Raw genomic sequence first — 20874 nt, forward strand, 5'->3', positions numbered from 1 at the left:
ATGCCACAGAAACACCACGGCATTAGCAAAGCCAGAATAATACATACATTTCATTTTGTTGTTGGAAAGACCTGCAAGAAGTGTAATGAACAGTTAAAGTCATACTCTCTGATCTCTTTTCTTCTCTCTCACAGCAGCAATGCACTCCTTACTTCCTCATCCCAGCATCTTGCCATCCAAAATAATTCTCTGCAACCTCACTAGCTTTCAGATAGTTACGGAAGAGACCAGCATCCCTAGACTATTACTCAAAGAAGGAAACAGATGCAAGTTCACTCCTTCTATAACCTGAACCATTCAGACACAAACATGTAAGTGAAACAGGACATATGGCTTGGCCAGGGTTTCCATCATCTTGTGACTCTTGGAACATCCACTGACCTCCGACGACGTGCAATTATCTAACCTTCAGTAGCAGTATGGCCCGCTCCCACAGTGCTGCGTGATTTCCCTCTGTAACCAGTCAACGGAGACTTAGACAATTGTTACAGTACATTGAAAGACACTATTTTTCTTAAAATCAAGTCATAAAGATCCACTTTCAGCTCAGTATCTTTCTTTTTCAAAGATGATGAACATTTTTTGTTGCTCTGGCTTGGTCTGGCCATGTTTCTGAAAACCATGACCTATCATAAAATTGTTTAATTTAGCAGTCCTACCAGTCCTTGATGAAGCAAAACAAAACGATCCCAAGATAACAGGTACCCACAGAAAGTCTTACCAGACTTCTCTGTCATTGAGAACTGCATTAGGAATACACACCTGGGTACGCCTGCACATGTGTGACCTCCACACATACGTGTGCACACACACACACAAAGCTAGAATTTGAAAGCGTAGATATTTTTTTTTTATCATTGGAGTGAATTAAAAAAGACAAGATAAGTACAATTTTTTTTTTCACTGCTCCCAAGAATTTGAAATAATGGTTTTAAACTAGAGGGAGGTAGATTCAGAATGGACATAATGAAGAAATTTTTTTACACTAAGGGTGGTGGAACACTGGCACATGTTCCCCAGAGAGGTGATGGATGCCCCCTCCCTGGAAACACTCAAGGCCAGGTTGGACGGGGCTCTGAGCAACCTGATCTGGTTGGAGATGTCCCTGCTCCTTGCAGGGGGGTTGGACTGGATGACCATTAACGGTCCCTTCCAACCCAAACCATTTCATGATTCTATGAATCTATTATATTGAATAGTGTGAAAGATCTTAGAATGATCTATATGACCTGTATGCCTATAGGTCATATGTTATTTCTTCAGCGCCTTTCATTTTTTTTCCCAGAAAACTTGTAATTATATTACTATATTTAAGCTATTACAGTCTACGTAAGTAAAAATTCGTCAAAGTGCTACCAGTGAAGCAGAACTGAGAAATACAAGTGGCCCAAGTTTTGCTAAAGTGTTATTACTGCAAAGATATTGGTTTGGTTTTTTTTTTTTTTTTTCTCAGAAAAGTAACATTTTGCTTCTGCTCTTATTTGAAATTATTAGAGGTGCTACAAAGCAGCTCTGCCGTGAAACAGATGAACGTGGTTTGTAAAAGGACTCGAGCACAGCAGACGCTAAAATGAAGCGGGACGAGCAGCTCCCGCTCCCTGACGGCGGGCGTTTGCTCTCCCGCAGGATTCCCACGGGAGAGGTTTGCGTGATTATTCTCGGGCCGCCGTGGGCTACGTGTCACACAAAAGGGCTGAGGGTGCGCACCGTCCCTGCCTAGGCTGTCGTTAGGACATTACTCCTCATTTTGGGGGTGTCCTGCAGCACAGGTACGTCCCCCTCTTCCTGCACCCTGCAAGCGCTGTGACGGGAGCCGGGCCCGGGATCGGCTCGGAGCCGGCGGGACCTGGCGGGGGCCCGGTGGGGACGGGGCAGGCGGCGCGGAGGGGGCACCGCGGCCCCTCGGGGGAGGCGAGCGGCTCCCGCCGCCCTCCCAGCGCCCGCCCCTTCCCGCCGGCCGGGGACCGCCGCGCCGCCTGACGCGCCGCAAACTTTCCGGTCCCCGTGCCGCGCTGCGCCCGGCCTCCCGGGGCGGCGGCACCGGGCAAGGCGGCAGCCCCTCGGCGGGGCGCGGGGGCAGGCGGGACGCCGCGCTGCCCGCCCTCCGCCGCGGGACGCGGTGCCGTCAGGAGCAGAAGGAGCCGCAGTGCCGCGCTTCGGCCGGTTCCGCGCGGTTTCCGCGGCGCCCTGAGGGAGCCGCTGCGCGTCCGGCCGCCTCCGCCGCGGGACAACATGAGCCAGGCGCAGCCCTACGCTCCGCGGAAGAGCGGCTCCCCGGCGGCCGGCGCCCGGCGGAACGACAGCCAGGACTACCTGCTGCTGGACGCGGAGCCCTGCGAGGAGAGCGCCCTGCCGCCCTACGCCTTCTACCCCGTGTGAGTCCCGCCGGCCGGGTCCGCGGCTCCCTCCCTCTCTCCCTCCCTGGGCCGGGGCGCCGGGCTCTGCGCTCGCTCCCGCCGGACGGAGAGAGGCGGTGGCGGGACAGGTGCTGAAGCCGGGGCGGGTACGGGGAGGGGGGGGTGCCGCTGCGGCCGCCGGGGGACTTGGTCGCCTCTCTCCTCTCCTCCCCGCAGAGGAGCGGGGTCTGGCGGGAGGCGGGCGATCGCTTCAGCCGGCTGTGGGCAGCGGGGCGGTTTTACTTAAGAGTAGCGGTATCTAACGGGTGTGATATAGTGTCAGGAATTTTAACTCCTACGGTCAGCTACTCCCACGGAGAGTGCACGTTACAGGCATGTTCATAAACCTGTAATCCTTTCCTTACCACGTTTTGTCAAAATCGTGTAGCCTTGCGTAACTTCATTCTCTTAAGTTTTGCCGGATAGTTATCATTTAAAGTAGAGTGGAAGAACAATACGCCGTAAAACTGAAATGAAACATAAATTATATAGGTTCCAGGAACCACGATTTTAGACGTCCAGGCCAACTGACATTGAGTGCTGTCCCTCTGGTTACGCGTTGTCAGCCTGACTTCTGTCATCACCACTTGTAAATGCCTCTGAGGAGAAGCCGTCCCACAGAGGGGAAAATGGGTATTAAGCAATGCAAGACGGGTCCTGAAATCTCAGGTGATTGCCAGAAGATGTGTACTTTCTTTTGTACAAATTGTATTTTATTGCTTAACTGGTAAACTCCAGTTACCAGCCTCTCCTAGTTTTTGCTGTTTTATCTACGAGGGATTTACCAGCCATTTACCAACTACCTGGATATAGGAAAGGAATATCAGCAATGAAGCTGGCAACGCTCACGGTGTTTGATTACTTATAACCTCAGCTAAGAACAACCAGAGTTTTCAGACTTTGCTGTATTGCTGTTCTGAAGTATCTAATTCAGTATGATCATCTAGCTCTAAGAGCATACATTGTTGCACATTGGACTTAAACCCCATGTCAAAATATATGAATTCATCTGCATAATTCATGCTTTCTGAAGAAAAACCTCATGATGGTTAGTTCCAAGATTGGTTCTGATAGGTGGGCTTCAGCTTTGAACTAATATGGTAATTCTGAAGTCCCTTTGCTATGTACTCATTCAGAATGGTTGTGCAGCTATGAGAGGATGTATCTTGCACTAGGTGATCCAAAGCATCTCCTAAAATCTGGAGGGTCTGTGGGGTGCTGATAATTTCTTTTTAGCAGTATAAGCCTGTGGTAGCGGCTCTTGGTCCGGCACACAAGTGTGGAGATCACCTGTCATCATCTCACAGTGGCTATTAGGAAAGCCTGCATCCTAATCAAGTTGCTTTGTAGAACTAGGGTAGCACTGAGTGCAAGAATTTATCTCCAATTATGCCATGTCATGGCCTTAGATGACTGATTCTGAGGTATGGATAGGTCCAAGACCCTGGAGTCAGTCCCTGGTGTTTCCATCAGTCTTTGAGAGAATAGACAGAAGCGACCTGATACACATGGCAGGTATAAATTTGAGGAATGCGCCCCTTCTCAAGTTTATGTAATTGCTACTTAAAAGGGTGCTTTAGTGGGCAGTGCTCATTTTTTACATGCGCATTAGGCATGGGACAGCTGTCCTTTGGGGCTTCTCTGGATGTAGAAAGGAGCCGTTTCACAGGCGCCCATAGACAATGCCTACACGCAACCGCTGCATGGACTTCCGTGGCTGGCAGAGGTGAATGCAGTGAGTATAGCCTCCTCCCGGGTATGGTGATTACTAAGCACAGATTTTGAGTTTTCCTGCCTAGATTCCACCTACATCATGTTTTAGGTACATTTTACAGATCTGTCTTTTCAGCCTGAAGTCATTATTTGCTAGTGGCCTTCATATGGCTGAGAACATAAGCAGATGGCCCATACTTTGGGTATGCTGTTTATAATCTTTGTCATCTACATGCAGTAAGAATACTTTTCTGTATTTGAAAATCCTAAAATGACCAGTATTTCCTGATGTTATTTTGGTAGAGAGTACTATACAAATCTTACTTTGCATCTGTAGAGTCGTAAGGTCTCTGGAGATCCCGAGGATACTGCTGATGAAGGGCATGTATTATCGTGACAGACAATTTATGTCAAATCAATATTTAATGTGCTGTGAATCTACTTGGACTCAGTGTGTGTGCCTTATCAAGTCTGTCCATACATGGTTTGCCAGTGTTTATTCTTTAGCTACTTCTCCAGAAATGTGGCCGCTCAGGGAGCCTCTCGTGCTGTCAGGTGCCCTGTTTTTCTTTGAAGTCCTTATATGAATCTGTGATGACCACTTGATTATGAGTCTAAACCATGGGCTCTGTGGGTCTGTCCATTGAGACAGAGCTATGTGTCCCTTGAGATCGAGTAGTGTCTGTGCTTAAATGCAAACACAAGAAATAACCCTCCAGATTACAGCAGTTGATGTATTAAAATGTTTTAACTAAAGCTACTTACATTTCACTTAGAGTACTCCTTGATGTATCCAATTGCTAAGATTTTTTTTTTCAAACTAACTGGAAAATGATACATGTCACGTGCAGAAATGCCCCAGGAACATCTTGTGTGATGGTGATTAATGCAGAACAGTAATGCGGAATACAGCTGATGTCCAAAAAAAACCTGAAGTGTACCTCCCTTTAAACATTACTGAAAGGGTAACTCGCTTGCTGGTGTAACACGACATGTGACTGTCGCTTGAAAAGTAGTCTGACACGCAGAAATAGTTTTCCTCCAGTGGTGGTTTAGTACTAATGCTGATGTTATTGCATGTGTTGTTTGTAGAACATGTTTTTCATGCATCGTTTTGTTGCTGCCTTTAAGTGCTATAGTGGCTGGATAATAAAAAAAAACATTTTAAGAGAACTATTTCTTGTATTTGTAGCTAAAGCTCTAATCCATCAAACTACTACCTTAGTTCAGTGGTGTTAGTCTGAGCCTTGATATATAGTCCCTTTATAATGGCAAATAACTGTTTGTTTAATAAAAGACACTGAGTTTGCCTTTTTTTTTTCCCCAATGATTTTTCAGATGATTCATTAATTGTAAAATAATGTGGTCACATTAAAAATCAGAATAATTGTCAGAGATCAACCCAGCTGGCTTGATGTTGTGTCAAGGAGTCCAGCAGCGCTGATTGAGTTATTCTGTTATGTTTAGGCTGAAACAGTATAGTGAGCTTAAATATTAAATTACTGGTAAATTAGAAAAATATTTCAAATACTGACCTGTCAATGCTAACTGACTCTGAGCAGTAAGAGACCTGACAGACTCACTCATATGTGTGAGGCTTTCTTTCAGTTTCAGTACTCGTGTTTAACAGCGTGCATCGTGCTGAGCGAGTATGAATTCCGTACCGCTCTCTGAAGAGCAGCTTTACTGTCCCTGAGGGAGCTGCTGCCTTTGTGGCAGACAAGACTTCAGCAAGATACCTTGGGCTCATCAGCCGTGCCAGGCAGGGTCACACAGCCTTTTGGCAGTAAGTGGATAGCAGACTCATACCTTTTTTTTGCAGTATGGTGCAAAATTAAATTCTGATGGGATTTTGTGCTGAAGAAACTTGCTTTTCTTTTGAATTCAAAATCTTTGGTAAGAAAAACACACTTCAGACTATCTGCAGAATTTGTAATTAAATGGTTTCCAAAAGATGAGGCTACTTTTTAAGAACTTAATAATAGTATATTAGAAATTATATGCTAGTAAACACTTTCTTTCTAGTAGTCCTCTTCCATCTAATCACCAAGTCTGACCCCTAATGTATCAAAAAATACATTGCCACATACGTGTCAGAAGATTGCCTCCTGAAAGATCTGGATACATGGGTTTTTTTTTTTCTTCCCATGCAAGTATTTCACTGGCAAAGAGCCCGATTTGTAGTTTAAAACAGAATGGAAAGTGCATTTTAAGGTCTAACCCCAAATCTAAGTGCTGATATGCAGTGGGATTTGAAAGTGATAGTACTTGTATATAAACTTCCCTACTGAAAAGATGTTCTTGAAGAACAGATTGTCAGCGTCCTAAGCTAGGGAGAACACACTAATTCAGTCAGACATCTGGTTATACTGCTTGTTTATACTCTGAGAGATTTTGCATCATGAAGAATAAATATGTTTTCTTATACATGTGAGGAAAGACAATTCTGCATTAAAATGTCAGTTGTAAAGTAAATGAGGCACACAAATTATCAGATGAAAACAGGGGAAAAAGGGTTCTGATGTGCATAACTGCCTGGAGGCATAGATTATTTTTCAGCTTTTGTGGGTTTTGGATCATGTATTTCTCAGCACTATCAAACCCAATACATACTTTAAAACCCTTCATTTATTAAATGATATTTTTAATAATTTGTTTCCTGCCTGCAATATAACAGTTTCTGCTATTGGCATAACATCATTTTTATCTCCAGCCTCAACTGTCTTGCTTGAAATGACCTGTAAAATTATCTTCCAGTCTCTTCATTAGACATAATCTCTTCAGGGAGTACTGTGCCATGTGGCAGCTGTGTTTCAGATTGCTAGTCTCTTTGATGAGATGCTGTGTCCTCTGAAAACATGTGGCAGTAGTTTTGTTGACAGCAAAAAGGTGGAAGAGCTAGTATGCAGGGCGGTCATTTCCTTTTATTGCCTGGTGGATGGAACACTTTCCTGTGAATTCGGACTAACGGATCTACTTCCTGCTGGGCACAGGAAAAAAAATTATGTGTGGATTTCTCATATGCTGGGTGACTGAATTTAATCCCTGAAGTCTTGAGTAAAAGAACATCACCATTATTAACAAGCCCCAGAAAACCCAGCTTTTAGTTCCCTCCGCATTTCCAACAATGCTTCACTTTGAACTAAAGATACGCTTAATGTTGGGTTCTGCTTTTTTTCCCCTAAACACATTTTTTTTAATCTGAATGAAGAATAAAAAAATAAATATTTTGTTTTAAATCAAAAGGAAATAAATTTATTTTAATATTTCAACCTCACAGCTTACATGAGTGAAAAAAAGAAATCAATCACATGGTCTGATATTTCCTGCCTGATGAGAAATGGGGAAAAAAGAAACCATAACTGTGTTTTTTTGGGGGGTAAGACATTCAATAAAGGTGTATTTTAAAAGATGAGCAGGGCAGGTCGACGATATTTATTTCACCTTGGAGAGCTGAGGTCTGTTGCTAGTGAGTACCGCTCTAGCATACCTGTGCAGCTCAGTCCGTAGAGTGCACGGTACCGGCCAGGGATGGGTGCTGGTTTGGTGGTCTTCAACATGCTCCATTCCGGCACGTTCCGGGAGCAGGCTTGGTGTTCTGTAGATGCAGTTTTCTACCAGATCATTTTATGCTTTGAAGCTGTTTGAGAAAACAGTGAGCTTATGCAGAATCTGGCACGCAGCCTGAAAATTACCTCCCAAAGGTGAATTGAACTACATATGTTCAGTTTTGGTGAAGACTTGCGGGATTTGTTGGGTTTAGTTAGGCCCTTTTGTATTCCCTGTGTATGCTCACTAATTTAACAGTGAACTTCCTTTGGTCAGCTACATTACCTGAACGGTTTCCTATGCTGATACTTCATAATCTGTTTTGCTTGACCCACTGCAGTATTTCTGTAGGTTATTTTTACCCGTTCTTAAGAAAAGGATATATTTGTAGATCTCTCTTAATGTAGTTACTGAAGAATGAAAGTCACCTCCCTGTGGGACCTAATTTTGTAAAACTGGAAGCTTTCCATGTAAATTTAAGACATTTGTTAAATTTGCGTGAGGAAGGAGAGTAGCTATTAAGAAATGTGTGGGATATATATGGCATACTTTTCACTGTAAATGCTAATAAAAAGCATGTTCTCTGTCAAACACCCTCCCAGCAGCGTTTGCCACCACCGAAGCTGAGGGTTATAATAACCAGCTCCTTGAAGAATCCCTGCCAACTACCAGTATCTCCAAGTAAAGGTGACTTGGCATGGTGGGTCTACCTCATCAAGCTGTGCTTAGACTTTCCAGCTCTGCAAACATGAACAAAAGAACATTTTGGCAGTTAAACTATATTAACTAAATTATTTATAACTTGGTTTCTTACCTCAAACTGTGTTGCAGTGCAAGGTAATGGCTTAGCAAAGGGCTTAAATCTTAAAGTGCATAAAATGAGTCTTACATACGTGTTTGTGCACATAGATGTGAGTGTAGACAGTCACACACAGAATCTACTCAACAGGAGGCTTAAAGTATTGGCTTTGATAAGCAGTATTTAAATGTAAGTTTTGATAATTAAATGTGGACAGAAAGCTTAGTGGTAATTAAATTACATGCAGTTTTCTCTGTAACGGATTAACATTTTTATCTGGCAGTAGAATGATGATTATTTGTTTAGCAGTGACAACTTAAATACGTGATCAAGTATACTGTTTTTAGCAAACAGAAGTTATGGAATATAATGCGAAGATAACTAAAGTCCGTGTTTATTTGCTGTATCCATTTCTATGCAGCTACACTTTTGCATACTATTAGTATAATTACAGAACATCTCTATTGTCCCCCCCAACCTAGTGTATCTAAATAAATGCTTGTCAATATTTTAAGAAAGCAAACTTTGGCACTGGGAATGAAATGTGATATTTGGTACAAGATCCCCAAATAAGTGGGGTAGCAGACGACCTGCCTCTCAAGAATTGTCATCTTAGGTGTGTTCTCAGAGCTGTGTGGGAAGTGTGGATAGCTTGTTTTCTGCAAAAGCTGGATCTAATTTGCTTTTGTTTAAAAAAACTAATTTGATTAAAATGGCAGTGTTGTGGATGTGGATTTGCTGGGTGAAAACTTGTTGTGGATGGGACACTTTCTTTTAATGTGGAATAGTAGTGATGAAATCAAAATGACAAATAGTAATAATAATAATAATAGTAATCGTGAATCACCAAGTAGATGTGACCCCACTTTTTCACTCAAACATTTATTCAGTAGTGCCCTTAGTTCTACTGCTGTTAATGCTCTCCCTTATACATCATTAATTAAAAACAAAACTAACCTTGCCCACTGCCAACTCAGAAGAACATGATTGGAGTTCTTTTTTGCTCTCAGAAAATTATTAAATACTGGTTTTCATGTCAGTATTTACCTTCATGAAGAGATTAAACAACTGAGGGTTTTAAAAAATTGTTTAACATCTATGAGGCCTTCTCATGCAGAAAGAAAGAAGGCTCATGAACCAAAAGATCACAGTTGATGCAAATTGGATTTAAAAACGGCCCAGAAAACAGAGTGCAGATTGCAAGGTGTGTATGATGCAGCACTAGCAATTTTACGGAATATTCAGAATTTCCATGAAAGTATTCTGCTTTGTTACCACAACTTGAATGAAATAGTGCATCTCTTAAAAATGGCACCTCTTATTCTTTTGAGTTCAGTCCTGGTCCATTGAAGGTAGAGGCCATTCTGCTGGTGTTTAGCAGGTTCATTTTACAAATCAACCTCGGCTGCAAATGACCAGCAGCAGCAGCGTCACCTGACCACGTGCAAAAGTAGCTGTCACGCTTGTCTCCATTGTGGTACGCCGGTCGTTGTGCACGTGGCAGGTTGTAATCCCTGAGCGGCGCAGGGGACCTCATATTTCTAATCAGATGCTGGTTAATTGCTGCTAGTAAGGGCAAATGACAACTATGGAGTTAGTTCACATGGAGACGTGGTTATGCTGACTTTCCTTCTGGCCCAATCTGGATTTCTCCTGTTGTGCACATTGGCTGAATTTAGGAATGACGACCGATTGCTTAGAAGCCTTTCGAAAGGGAAGATCCCCTTGTCTTTCAGGAGTGATTTATGTTTTCTTTCTCTTCTTTAAGATCTTTGCCTATGGTGTACATGTTGCAGCTGGTTTTTCTCCCCTTTTTTAGAACAGCTAGCCAGCTCAGATTGCTAAACGTTGTTAGTCCTGCTCTGTGTATGTGTTTCAGGCCTGCCAAGTGGTAATAATCCAATACTTGGTGCTTTTTGTAAGGCTCTTGAAGTGCATTGCAAACAGACGCGTTGCAGGCGGTCCAGCTGTCAGCCTTCCAGCTGCTGGGTGCCTGGCAGCGGAGAGAGTGGTTCTTACAGCAGCAGTCTTTTAAATCATGGGTTGCGTCACTTAAACACCTCTGCAACACCTGGCACACCACAGGAGAACGTCCCGGCGGTATCACCAGCGTGAACCCTGGAAATACTTGTAATGGAGGTGCAGCTCGTGGAAGGATGCTTTGGAAACTGGTGTTGCGGAGCTCGGAAGGCCCGTGCCATTGAGACTCGTGCCGCGGATGTCATGATTACCATTTCTCTGAAGATCGTGGTGTGGGAAAGTGCCCTCCCTTCCCCACGTGCCCACACGCATGTTGAGTCATGCGTAGCAGAAGCACACTCATGAGTAGGGGCTTGTGATGGGGATGTTGTCTGAGATGTCTGATGACTTAGCAGTGGGCTCCCACATCCGGCCCACGTGGAGCAGCTGAGATCAAGAGAGATGGGCATTGACTCACAAGCCCACTGCAGGGAGCTTAGTACCATGAAAGATCCAGATATGAATTAAAATGGTGGATTGTATTTTTTTTCCTAAGCATTTGCGGTATGTGCCAACATTTACTGCCACATTCTGTGAGTTTCTAACCATATTTAGTGATTTATGTGGGATCAGAACCATTCTGTTGATGTTTTTTTTTTTTTTTTTGGTAATCCTTTCAGAAAACACAGTGAGCTCTTTGAGAATTGTTCCCAGCCAACTGTTTTTCATGATTGAAGACTATAAACCAATGTTCCCTTCTGTTTTGCAATGCAATACTTGATTTTCTATAGTTGTTTAGTTCTACTCTGCTAATCCTTGTTTTTATGTGTTATTTCCTTAAGCTAATTTACAATTACTTTCCATTTTCAAGTGTTTTTTGAATTAGTTAATGTAGTATCACATGTACTAGAAATTTCTAGTTTATTATCTGAACTTGCTGAGTTTGTTGGATTATACATGAGTTGAAGATATATTTCTTTTTTTTCCCTTGCTTTTTTCTTATTTTATAGTTAACTCCAGTAGACTGATTATGACCAAGTATGCTAAGTAGAGAATGATTTTGAGATGGAAATTTAAAAGTTATGGAAGTTTTATTTTAGGCACATGTGTGAGAGGAGTCATTTTAGAAATTAATGTAAATGCATATAGTACTAGTGGCGCTTACTCGAAGGGACATCCCATGCTCTGAGAACTCTTGAGCTTCTCTTAGCTCTGAATTGAAGGATGAATCCAAGTGCTCACAGATGTGCCTGCACCATGTCCACTCCCTATGTTTTGCTTTCCTCTGTCCTGGTGGGACCACATGGACTGGGACGGTTGCTCAGAGGGTTCAGGCTCTGTATGGGATCAACATGTTCCACTGTAACAGGGAGGTGAAATTAAGTTAACTCTGGTGCAGTGGGATACTTGAGGACGTTTGCAGTACAACTTCTAAAATTTCCACTGAGACATTTAAGTTCTGCTCTGACTAAATTATCTGAAAAATCAGATGCCAAGAGCAGGCTGCTGGATGACAGCAATGACTCTTCCCGTCTTTTAGCTCTTCTTTTCCTCTCTCTTTAACAACAAGTTTTCTTTTAATTTTTTCAAGACAGTTTTTGAAGACTGGTGCTTTTGTAGCTTTCTCAAGTGAGTCTTAGAATCTTACTTCTTCCCTTACAATGTACTGTTTCATTTTTCTCTCTAAGTGTAGAAATCTGAAGTAAACATTGCGATGACCATTAACAAAAATTGGATCGAAGTGCACTAATGCTAACATTAGTTAGTACAACTTCATTTGCAGGTAGTGGGATGCGATGGAATTTTCCAAGGATACTGGATATTTTGTATGGCCTCACTTTAGTATTCTTACTTCAGGATGTTAAAACCACACAACAACAAAATTGCCGGAAAGTTCAGGATGCAGTCCACATTACTGTTTGAGTCCCATGAAGGATGGTGAGGCTCAGAGTCGGTAAGAGCCTCTTGCTGGCCAGGAACGGCTAAGGCGTTACAGCAATGTGGCAGACACTGCGAAGGAAGGGCAGCAGTATCTTGAACTGACATCTAAGCAAAAAGCAAAAATTAGAGTGGGAGAGGAGCATAAGTTTCTGAAGATATGGTCTGTATTATTTAAAACATTTTGTAGAGCACTCCTTACAAAACAGTCGGCAATAGCAGTGTCTGCAGAAGGTCTGCAGAATGAGCGCTGCCTGTAATACGAAGCAGTAGAAGTTAATGTTCTCCACTTTTCTTCAGAAAATAATTTTAGAGGATTAAGTCAGAAAGCTATTTAATCATTTAGCAACATCTGATGTGAGCACGTTGGTAGGTAAACAGCAACTGATGTGACAGTGGAATTTCAGCGCTGCTTTGTATGATAAAATAATAATGATGTTACCTAACAAGTTGATATATAAAATATGCACTGGGATTTCTTACCCCGCAGCCACTTCCAACCTAAAATCAGCAACAGCCTTTAATACATGATGGGAAGGGAAACTTAAAAAAGGATCTAGGCAGGGATTTACAGAGACAGCAAGGCTAATGCCTCTAGTCTTACAAAGCTGTCTGAGGATCTTTAATGACCTGAGGTTTCTATGGTATTGATTTTTACATCAAATCTGAAAACCAGCAGAGATTTCCCTAGTTAACAGTGAAAACATTGATGATGCCTTAAAGGGAAAGAATATCCTGTGTGGATTAACCAGCTTCAGTTCACACAGGGTTCATGCCGTGTCTCATGGATCGATGAGGAAGGTGCTGGTACAGGGGTAGCAGTGCTGCTGGGTGTCTGGGTGCCTTTTCTGACCTCTGGCTGTGGCAAGACTGACTCACTCCCAGGATGCAAATCTTAGTATCTGCAGAGGGTCAGAGGTACACGGCGAGGTACATGGAGGTGCATGGAGGTACACGGCGAGGAGGAGGGGAAACAGGGAGACTCACTGGGTGGAGGGATATAGTGCAATTCCTATCTGGATTTCCTTTTAATTGAAACTTGAGTAGGGGATGGGGGGGATGGTGCATGGTATCTCCCCAAAGACAGTGTGCATGCATAGAGAAAAGTGCAGAAACTTGGGAGCACTCCTAGTGTTGCTTCATGTTCCTGAGTTTTACGTCTCTTAGAAGCAGATTTCATGAGTCCTGAACTCCTAGATCAGGTCTCTGGTATTGCATATTGTGGATCAAGCAGAGCAGGATTGACAGAAACTTGACATCCATCCATGGTTTGTTTTCAAATCCTATATCTGTTACAGGATACAGGATGAGAGGAAATGATAGGACGAGGGGAAATGGCCTCAAGTTGCAGCAGGGGAGGTTTAGGTTGGATATTAGGAAACACTTCTTTACTGAAAGAGTGATGAGGCACTGGAACTGGCTGCCCAAGGAAGTGATGGAGTCACCATCCCTGGAAGTGTTCAAAGAATGTGTAGACATGACGCTTCATGGTTTAGTAGGCATGGTGGTGTTAGGTTGACGGTTGGACTTGATGATCTTGGAGGTCCTTTCCAACCTTAAAGATTCTATGATTCTATGATTCTATGATCCATTAGTAAAAATCTCTGGAACTTTACTGTTTCTTTTGCTTTTGAATTAGTTGTGGGATTTGAGGTTGGAAGGTGAAAATCCTGCTGGTACCTGCTTTCATCTCTGTGGTGGTCTTCAGGCTTTTCGCTTGGCTGAATACTGCTGCTGGGGTGACAGAAATGGTGACAAATGTAGGAGAGGCCAAGGGGTTTGTCTGAAATGAAGCATCCAACCTGACCTCATGGTCTGGACTCCCTCTGCATGGAAGAGACAGGCCCCTTCAGGGGCTGGTTCATCAGATCTGTTTCAGAACTGGGTGAATCACGCTGGTGACTAAAGTATTGTGGAATGGTTGTTGATGAATAGCAAATCTGTATTTCACAACATGCAGATGTGCTGGCACTGACTTCAGTGGGATTTGTGTTCATATGGCTGTGGAGAATATTATCTTCAGTCTTCAATATCTCTGAATGTGTATTTTGTCCTGTGTTTCACTGTTTCTGTAGTGTATGTCAATGATTGCTAATTTAAATACAGAAGAAAAGATGATATGTTTCAGGAACAGACTATGGAAATGAGAAAGATGTGATATTCAGTGAAAAACAGCATGTAATTCTTTGAGGCTAAATTCTGACATATATACATGGATAGATTTTCTGACCTTTGGCTACTGAACTATACAAAATCTAGATCGACTTAATATTTTTGAGAGAAAATTTCAAAGAATTAAGAAGGGATATTTTGCACGAGTCATCTGCACTGCATTAGCAAACAGAGGCAGGAATAAGAACAAGATATATAGGCCCCAGCAGCTTTATCTTTTAACAAAAGGAATTTTGTTTCAAATCTTAAATTAAAATTTGAGTCAAGAATTAGAACACAATTCTTCATTTTCATTGAAAGCTTCACTTACAATTTGCAAAAGTATTAAATCTAGTTATTTTTAAAATAAATCATGACAGATTTCATAAGCACTGCAGAAGATTTTGCAAAATTTCATTTAATCTTTCTTGATTTTCCAGTTGATGCGTAGTAGTAATATAGTAGTATTGGTAGTACTGATGTAACTTTGTCTCAAAATAGAATTTCTTACAATTAAGGGTGTTTACTAACATTCTGTGATGTCAGATCACGTTCTCCACTCTTCAGTTACGTACATACTCACCAACATAACCTTTAATTAAGTTGATGCTTCTGCAGTCTGCATGCAGCCTAGTACAGACTGAAGTTGAGAATGTTTCTCAGTTGTAAACAAAATTTTGCTCTTCAATTATTTAAAATTGTAAAACACTAATTGCATAAAATTTACATAAAGTTTACCTAGAAAACAGAAACGTTTTCTGTTCAAGAATTAATTGAAGTCTTCATTTTCAATATCATAGTGGCCTGAATGTTCATCCAAAATTATTTTCCTCCATTCAAAAATGATTTACGTGTGTACAAGTTTTTGTTTCGAGTGGCTAGCAACTGTCCTGGGAGTTTAAGGGAGGATCCTGCCCACTACTATTCATGGGATAGCATGCCATTTTCTGCTCAAGACTGAAGGACACCAAAGGGAAAAGTCTCATTTAGAGACATGAGGACAATTTTAGAGAATCAGAATTGCACGAGAGATGAAACAGCAAAATGTCTCTTCTGAGTGAGAGGTAATTTCTGAATATTTATTACTTTATCTGGAATAGGTTTTGAAATATGTCAGTATTATATTGGGAGAGGGGTAAATGTATCAACATTATATTGGGAAAAGAGGAATGTTTTCACAAATATGAATTACCAGCCAGACAGCCCCTGGGCAGTGGCACAGTATGGCTGACTGCTTGTTATTTTAAGAACTATGGAACAAGATTTGGAGCAGTGAATGCCACCTGAAAATTCAAGTTAATCCTTCTTTGCAAGCTCAGACCTGGTAGCAAACAGGCAAGGTTGATGGAACTTTATCAGTGTAATATCCCACCTGTTTGTCGTAGGTAAGCGTATTTTTCTGTGATGCTACTTGGGAATTGTCGCACTTTGCTGTGCTTACAGTGTTTATGCTGAACATAGGCAATGGGTTGTTAGCAGGATATGTTCAGCCATACCCACTGCAGTGTTTGCAGTAATACCGAATGCGGTATAACGGGTCAGACTTTGCCCTTAAGGGTTATTTGAGACCTTCAGGTGTGAGGTGTGGGGTTTTAAACTTCTGAACTGTTAGCGTTAATGTAGCAACCTGTTATTTCATCACTATGGGAAACTGAAAATTAGAGATCCCATTGCGGTTCTGAATAAGTTAGCTTCATCTCATTTGGCACAATCTGAGAACTTCGTTGTCATCTTGACTGAAAAGTAGGATCACCTTACCTCTTGTTCTGCTTAGTAACCGTGGAGCTCAAGACTGAGACACAAGGTGGAAGAAAACAAGAAAGCATCTTTTGCTGCTATGTATACCTGAAAGTACCAGTTCTGAGAACATAAGAGGCAATAAAAACAACTTACAACTACTAAATACCTTACAAAAAAAAAAGAAGGCAAGGTGATAAAAATGATGTAACTGAAAGGAATGTTTCAAAAAAATGCAGAAAGTTAAGGATGTACAAAATAATACCTTTTTTTTGCCACCTGTCTCCAATCGTCAATCAACATCTTCCTAAAAAGTCAAGGTCAATTCCAGAAAACAGCAAAGCCAGCTGAAGCTGCTCTATGTTCTCATGTCCTTGAACTGGACATCACATACTGGGGAACAGGGACCGTGAAAGTATTTTCATGACACTTTTCAGATGCAACAATATGTTGCCTACACTAGCTTTCTATCTCAGAGATTATTTCTGCTTGAGAGCTTGAGTTCCTTGCTGTTGCTCCAGAGAGTGCACAGTATAACACTTACAAGAGGATCATGGGAAAAAAAAAACCTACTACGTAAATAAAAATTGTAAGTAAATCTTTTCAAGTGTGTGTTTTTACTCTCTCCCCCCCACCCCGCCTTGTTCTGAGATGCCACTTAGTAGACTTGGCAAAACAGAAAAAAATCATTTTTCCGATAGAGAATATATAGGGACACTGTGTTCCCATTTTCCTAAGTCCTATGTGAAAGCTAAGTTTGGAATTTTCAGTTCACATGAAATGTTACTGTTTTCATATCTGTTTTCACGGTTTAAAAAGTCACAATTTAATTTTTTTTTCCAACTAAGTCTTGACAACACTGTTCTCAGAAATATTCACTATTTGATCCGAAGTGTTTCAATACGTCTGAAATAAGAATGTTTAACTTTGACCTGTTGAAGCCAGGCTAAATCATACGTGAATCAATTAAATACTAACTGCTTTTGTTTCCACCTCCCCCCAGCTGACTGTATAGAGGACAGTTGCATCTCTCTGCTGAACTCTCTTTCCCAAAATGCACACGTGACGGGACTCCCTGGCAGGCAGCAGCGTTCAGAGTGTATCTGCGTGTTTGTGTTTGGCTGATCGTGTTCTCTCGGGAGATCAGCCCAGGCAAGGCAATTGTGACCAAAACCACAATTCTGTCCCCCTTCATTAGGAAAATGTAGTTAATTGTTCTGTGAAGTTGATGTAAGTGGTATATTTCAGATGAGTTACAAAGCAGCCACACGAATGCTTTCTTCTCCTACACAATATTAAGGTTTGGATTCAAGTAACATACCCTCCCCTTGATTTTAATGTGTTTGGTTAAAATCTGGTAAGTGAGGTTAGACAGAGAAGCAAGAAAAATTCCTACTGAAAGCTTTTGCTTTTCAGAACCTGTTTTCGCCGCTGGATAAATGAAGAGGCCGCTTTGGTTCTCATTTCTCCTGGTTTAGTCTATTTGGCCAGCAAAAGAGTTTTCTTCCACCCAAAGAGCTGATGCTGCATGGGTCTTAACTCTGCTAGTGTGCACGCGCTTTTTCACTACAAAATTCCTTACATTGTTATTTTGCTTTGATTCACTGAAATCTTTGGATGTTAATGTTAAGTGATAAAGGATGATGTTTCTATGTAACTAAAAGTTTTAATTAAATTATAATTCTTCTCTGGAGTATGTTGCAAAACCCATATAATTTGATAATAAGTAGCACTATGCAAGAACTGTTTTGGTTGGTGCTTACCATTGCACCACAATGTCAGTGCTGCAAAATCTACATTTATGTGTCAGTTTTAATAAATACCCCTTAGGAAGATTTCTCATTTATTTCTTTCACCATAGTGAGTTATTTAGTAATCCGGTACATTTGTGGAGTGTCAAAGACTTTGGGCTGCAAGACCTGTTTCAGTTTGGGCACAACAGAAATCTCAGTCCACAGTTGCTACCTCCCAGAAAAATGTCAGGAGTCAACATTGTTCTTCTGTCTGTTCCTTGGATTTCTTCTTGAAGATAAAGGTCTCGAGGTTTTCTTAGTGTATTTTGAAACTTCATTTTTCCACTGTGAAAGTGAACCTCTTGATTTCCATTTAGATCTAATTGGTTGTAAGAGCCTCCCTGTGTTATTCTGTTATTATCATCACCTAACTGGACAGCTACAACAATATTGTTAAATTGTAATGCTCAGGGATTTCTTCTGTCCTGTGAGATCAAAGGCCACACAACGTTCAGTGTATGCCAGGGCTTTTTACTCTCTTTTGAGGGGTGGAGGGGGCAGAGGGTTCTTTAAATTTTAAAAACGTTACAGGAAAATGTTCTACAATTATGAAGTAACAGTAACTGTTAAAATACTCATTTTATGTCTCTGATCTATCAGATCAAGTCTGTGTTTTACATTGTGCCGCGTGTTACACCTCAGGTCTGAGAAAGGCAGACGATCTGTTCCTGCTGGCATTGCGTCTGTGACTTGCCACCGATTTTGTTTTCACTAAAAGTGTCCTTGACATCCCTGAGGTCAAGATTACAAGTACATTATTTGTACATAGCAGGGAACAAAACACATCATCAATGTTTCTTTATTCTTATAAAGTAATTACCTTTTAATAACAGTAATTAGATTTATTAGAAGTAAACTGAAGTAATTCCTTTTTTTACATTGCTTTCCCTTTTGTGTAAGCACACATTGAAATGCTAAAAACTTCTGTGGTGACTTTTCTTTATCCTGAAGTTATATTGCGCTGATTTTTAGTGGAATTGTAATTTTTTTTGTTGCAGAATGCATATTTCTTCAACCTACTTTGCAGCAGATAGTGGGTAACATTACAGAAATAAATCTACTTACTCCTTGTTTTCATGGAATTGAGTTTTTTTAGTTTTCTTCTGTGTAGCACCATTCAGCTGTTCTTTCCGCTTTGTTTTTTAAGCACTTTTAAGGTAAATTTTATCGTATTGCCTTGCTTCTTCTTCCATGTAATTAGCTATGCATAACATTTGCATCATGAAAATTACTTATTCTGAACTTAGATGCAGGACCAATTTGGTGGCCTTCTGTGACGGGGTCACAGCATTGGTGGACAAGGGACGAGCAATGGATATCATCTACCTGGGCTTGTGCAAAGCATTTGACACTGGCCCGCACGACGTCCTTCTCTCTAAACTAGAGAGGCATGGGTTTGATGGATGGACCTCTCGGTGGATAAGGAGTTGGCTGGATGGCCACGCTCAAAGAGTGATGTTAAAGTTTGTATTTTTCTCCTGTCCTTATTTTATTGGCAAACAGCTCAAGGTCTGTGAGAGATACAAAGGAGGATATCTGGAAGGATATTATCTCTTTAAAAAAGAATAGAATCTGAGTAATATTTCAGCATGAAGAGCTCTCTTAGGCTTGTTATATTTCATATCTGCAGTTCTCTGACAAAATCAGACACACTTATTGTCAATGGTAGCGATGAGTGGGTTAGATTGATTTCAACTACATTTGATGTTAATAGCCAGATTTTCAAGAAATAAATAGAGATTGAATAGATCTCCTGAGGGTAAAAACATTACTCAGTTTTTGGTTACAATCCAGAAGCTGACAAATATGATTAGAGCACAGTTTATTGCTGTGTTGGAGCGTTAGTTCAGTGCTGGCTGGAGGGCACACTCATCTGCCGTATCCCTGTCACAGGCTTGCTGGTTTGTATCGTACACTGTAGGTTTTATGGGTAAACCATGCAGGTGTATTTCCCCTCTTCAGGTAATAATTTTTAAATTTTCTTCCTGTCTTACCTGCATTGAATGTGGAAATATTGGGGTGACTTTGGTTGCCATGTTGTTTCCTGTCTAGAAGTTTTACTTTGCAACTGGATAGTTTTTTATTGTCAACTCTCTGCTACAGAGGATAAGAATTTTTCTACTGAGGGTCTTAATTTTTGTGCATGTTTTTCTTAAAATATGCCCAGTAGTCTCAGTTTAGGACAAGCAATAAAAAGAGATGAATAGCTAAAATTAACGGAGGTTTACAAAAATAAAATGGAGGTGTCTTATTTAGACTTCTCACCTTTGGCAGCATTTCTCTGACCAGGAGGCAGCCAGCTGAAATGCTGTCTTGTTAAAGCATTTTACATTACTTTTGTCACCCTTTTTGTAATTCTCTCCAGCTCTTCTGTTGGAGATCATTCTTTTTCTTTCTCTGACGTTTTGCTGATACCATACCCTATTGCCTGGATCTACAACTCTATGTAATAAACTGTGCTAAAGGCAATGGTGAAAAATGGGTCTGACTCATGCCAGAAGTAATTCACACCACTAGAAGAGGGAAAAGGAAGAAAAGGCAACCTTGTGAGTTTGATCTGAATTCAATGCCAGTGTTTCACCCTGTGCTTGAATCTCCCCACACATTTCTTGAATTGCTGTATTACAGTTGGATTTAGATACATTCAATGACTGGGGTGAGCTCATTAAACCCTACTGGGTGATATATGTTTGTTTTCCCTCCTTTTATAAATATATATAAAATACGGGCATCCACTCATGCATGTTCCCTTTTCCCCCTTTTTGAAAATAGATGGCATTAAATGGAATGAGAGGAAATTACCCCTTGCATTAAATAATCAAGGCAGTAGGCGTTCAGC

The 20874-nt window shown here is 41.3% G+C and overlaps 1 protein-coding gene across 1 annotated transcript in view; it reads left to right on the forward strand.

The window, feature by feature from the left end:
* The first annotated feature begins 1920 nt into the window (after window positions 1–1920).
* Window positions 1921–20874, forward strand: part of TRPC6 (transient receptor potential cation channel subfamily C member 6) — a 98249-nt gene continuing 79295 nt past the window's right edge. Inside the window, exon 1 of the mRNA XM_086739600.1 lies at window positions 1921–2375. Within this exon, the coding sequence (XP_086595726.1) occupies window positions 2233–2375 (143 nt within the window). The 5' untranslated portion in view covers window positions 1921–2232. The remainder of the gene's footprint in view (window positions 2376–20874) is intronic.

The sequence above is a fragment of the Chlamydotis macqueenii genome, chromosome 1 (assembly GCF_036417535.1).
Source record: "Chlamydotis macqueenii isolate bChlMac1 chromosome 1, bChlMac1.mat, whole genome shotgun sequence".
Classification (NCBI taxonomy): Eukaryota; Metazoa; Chordata; class Aves; order Otidiformes; family Otididae; genus Chlamydotis; species Chlamydotis macqueenii.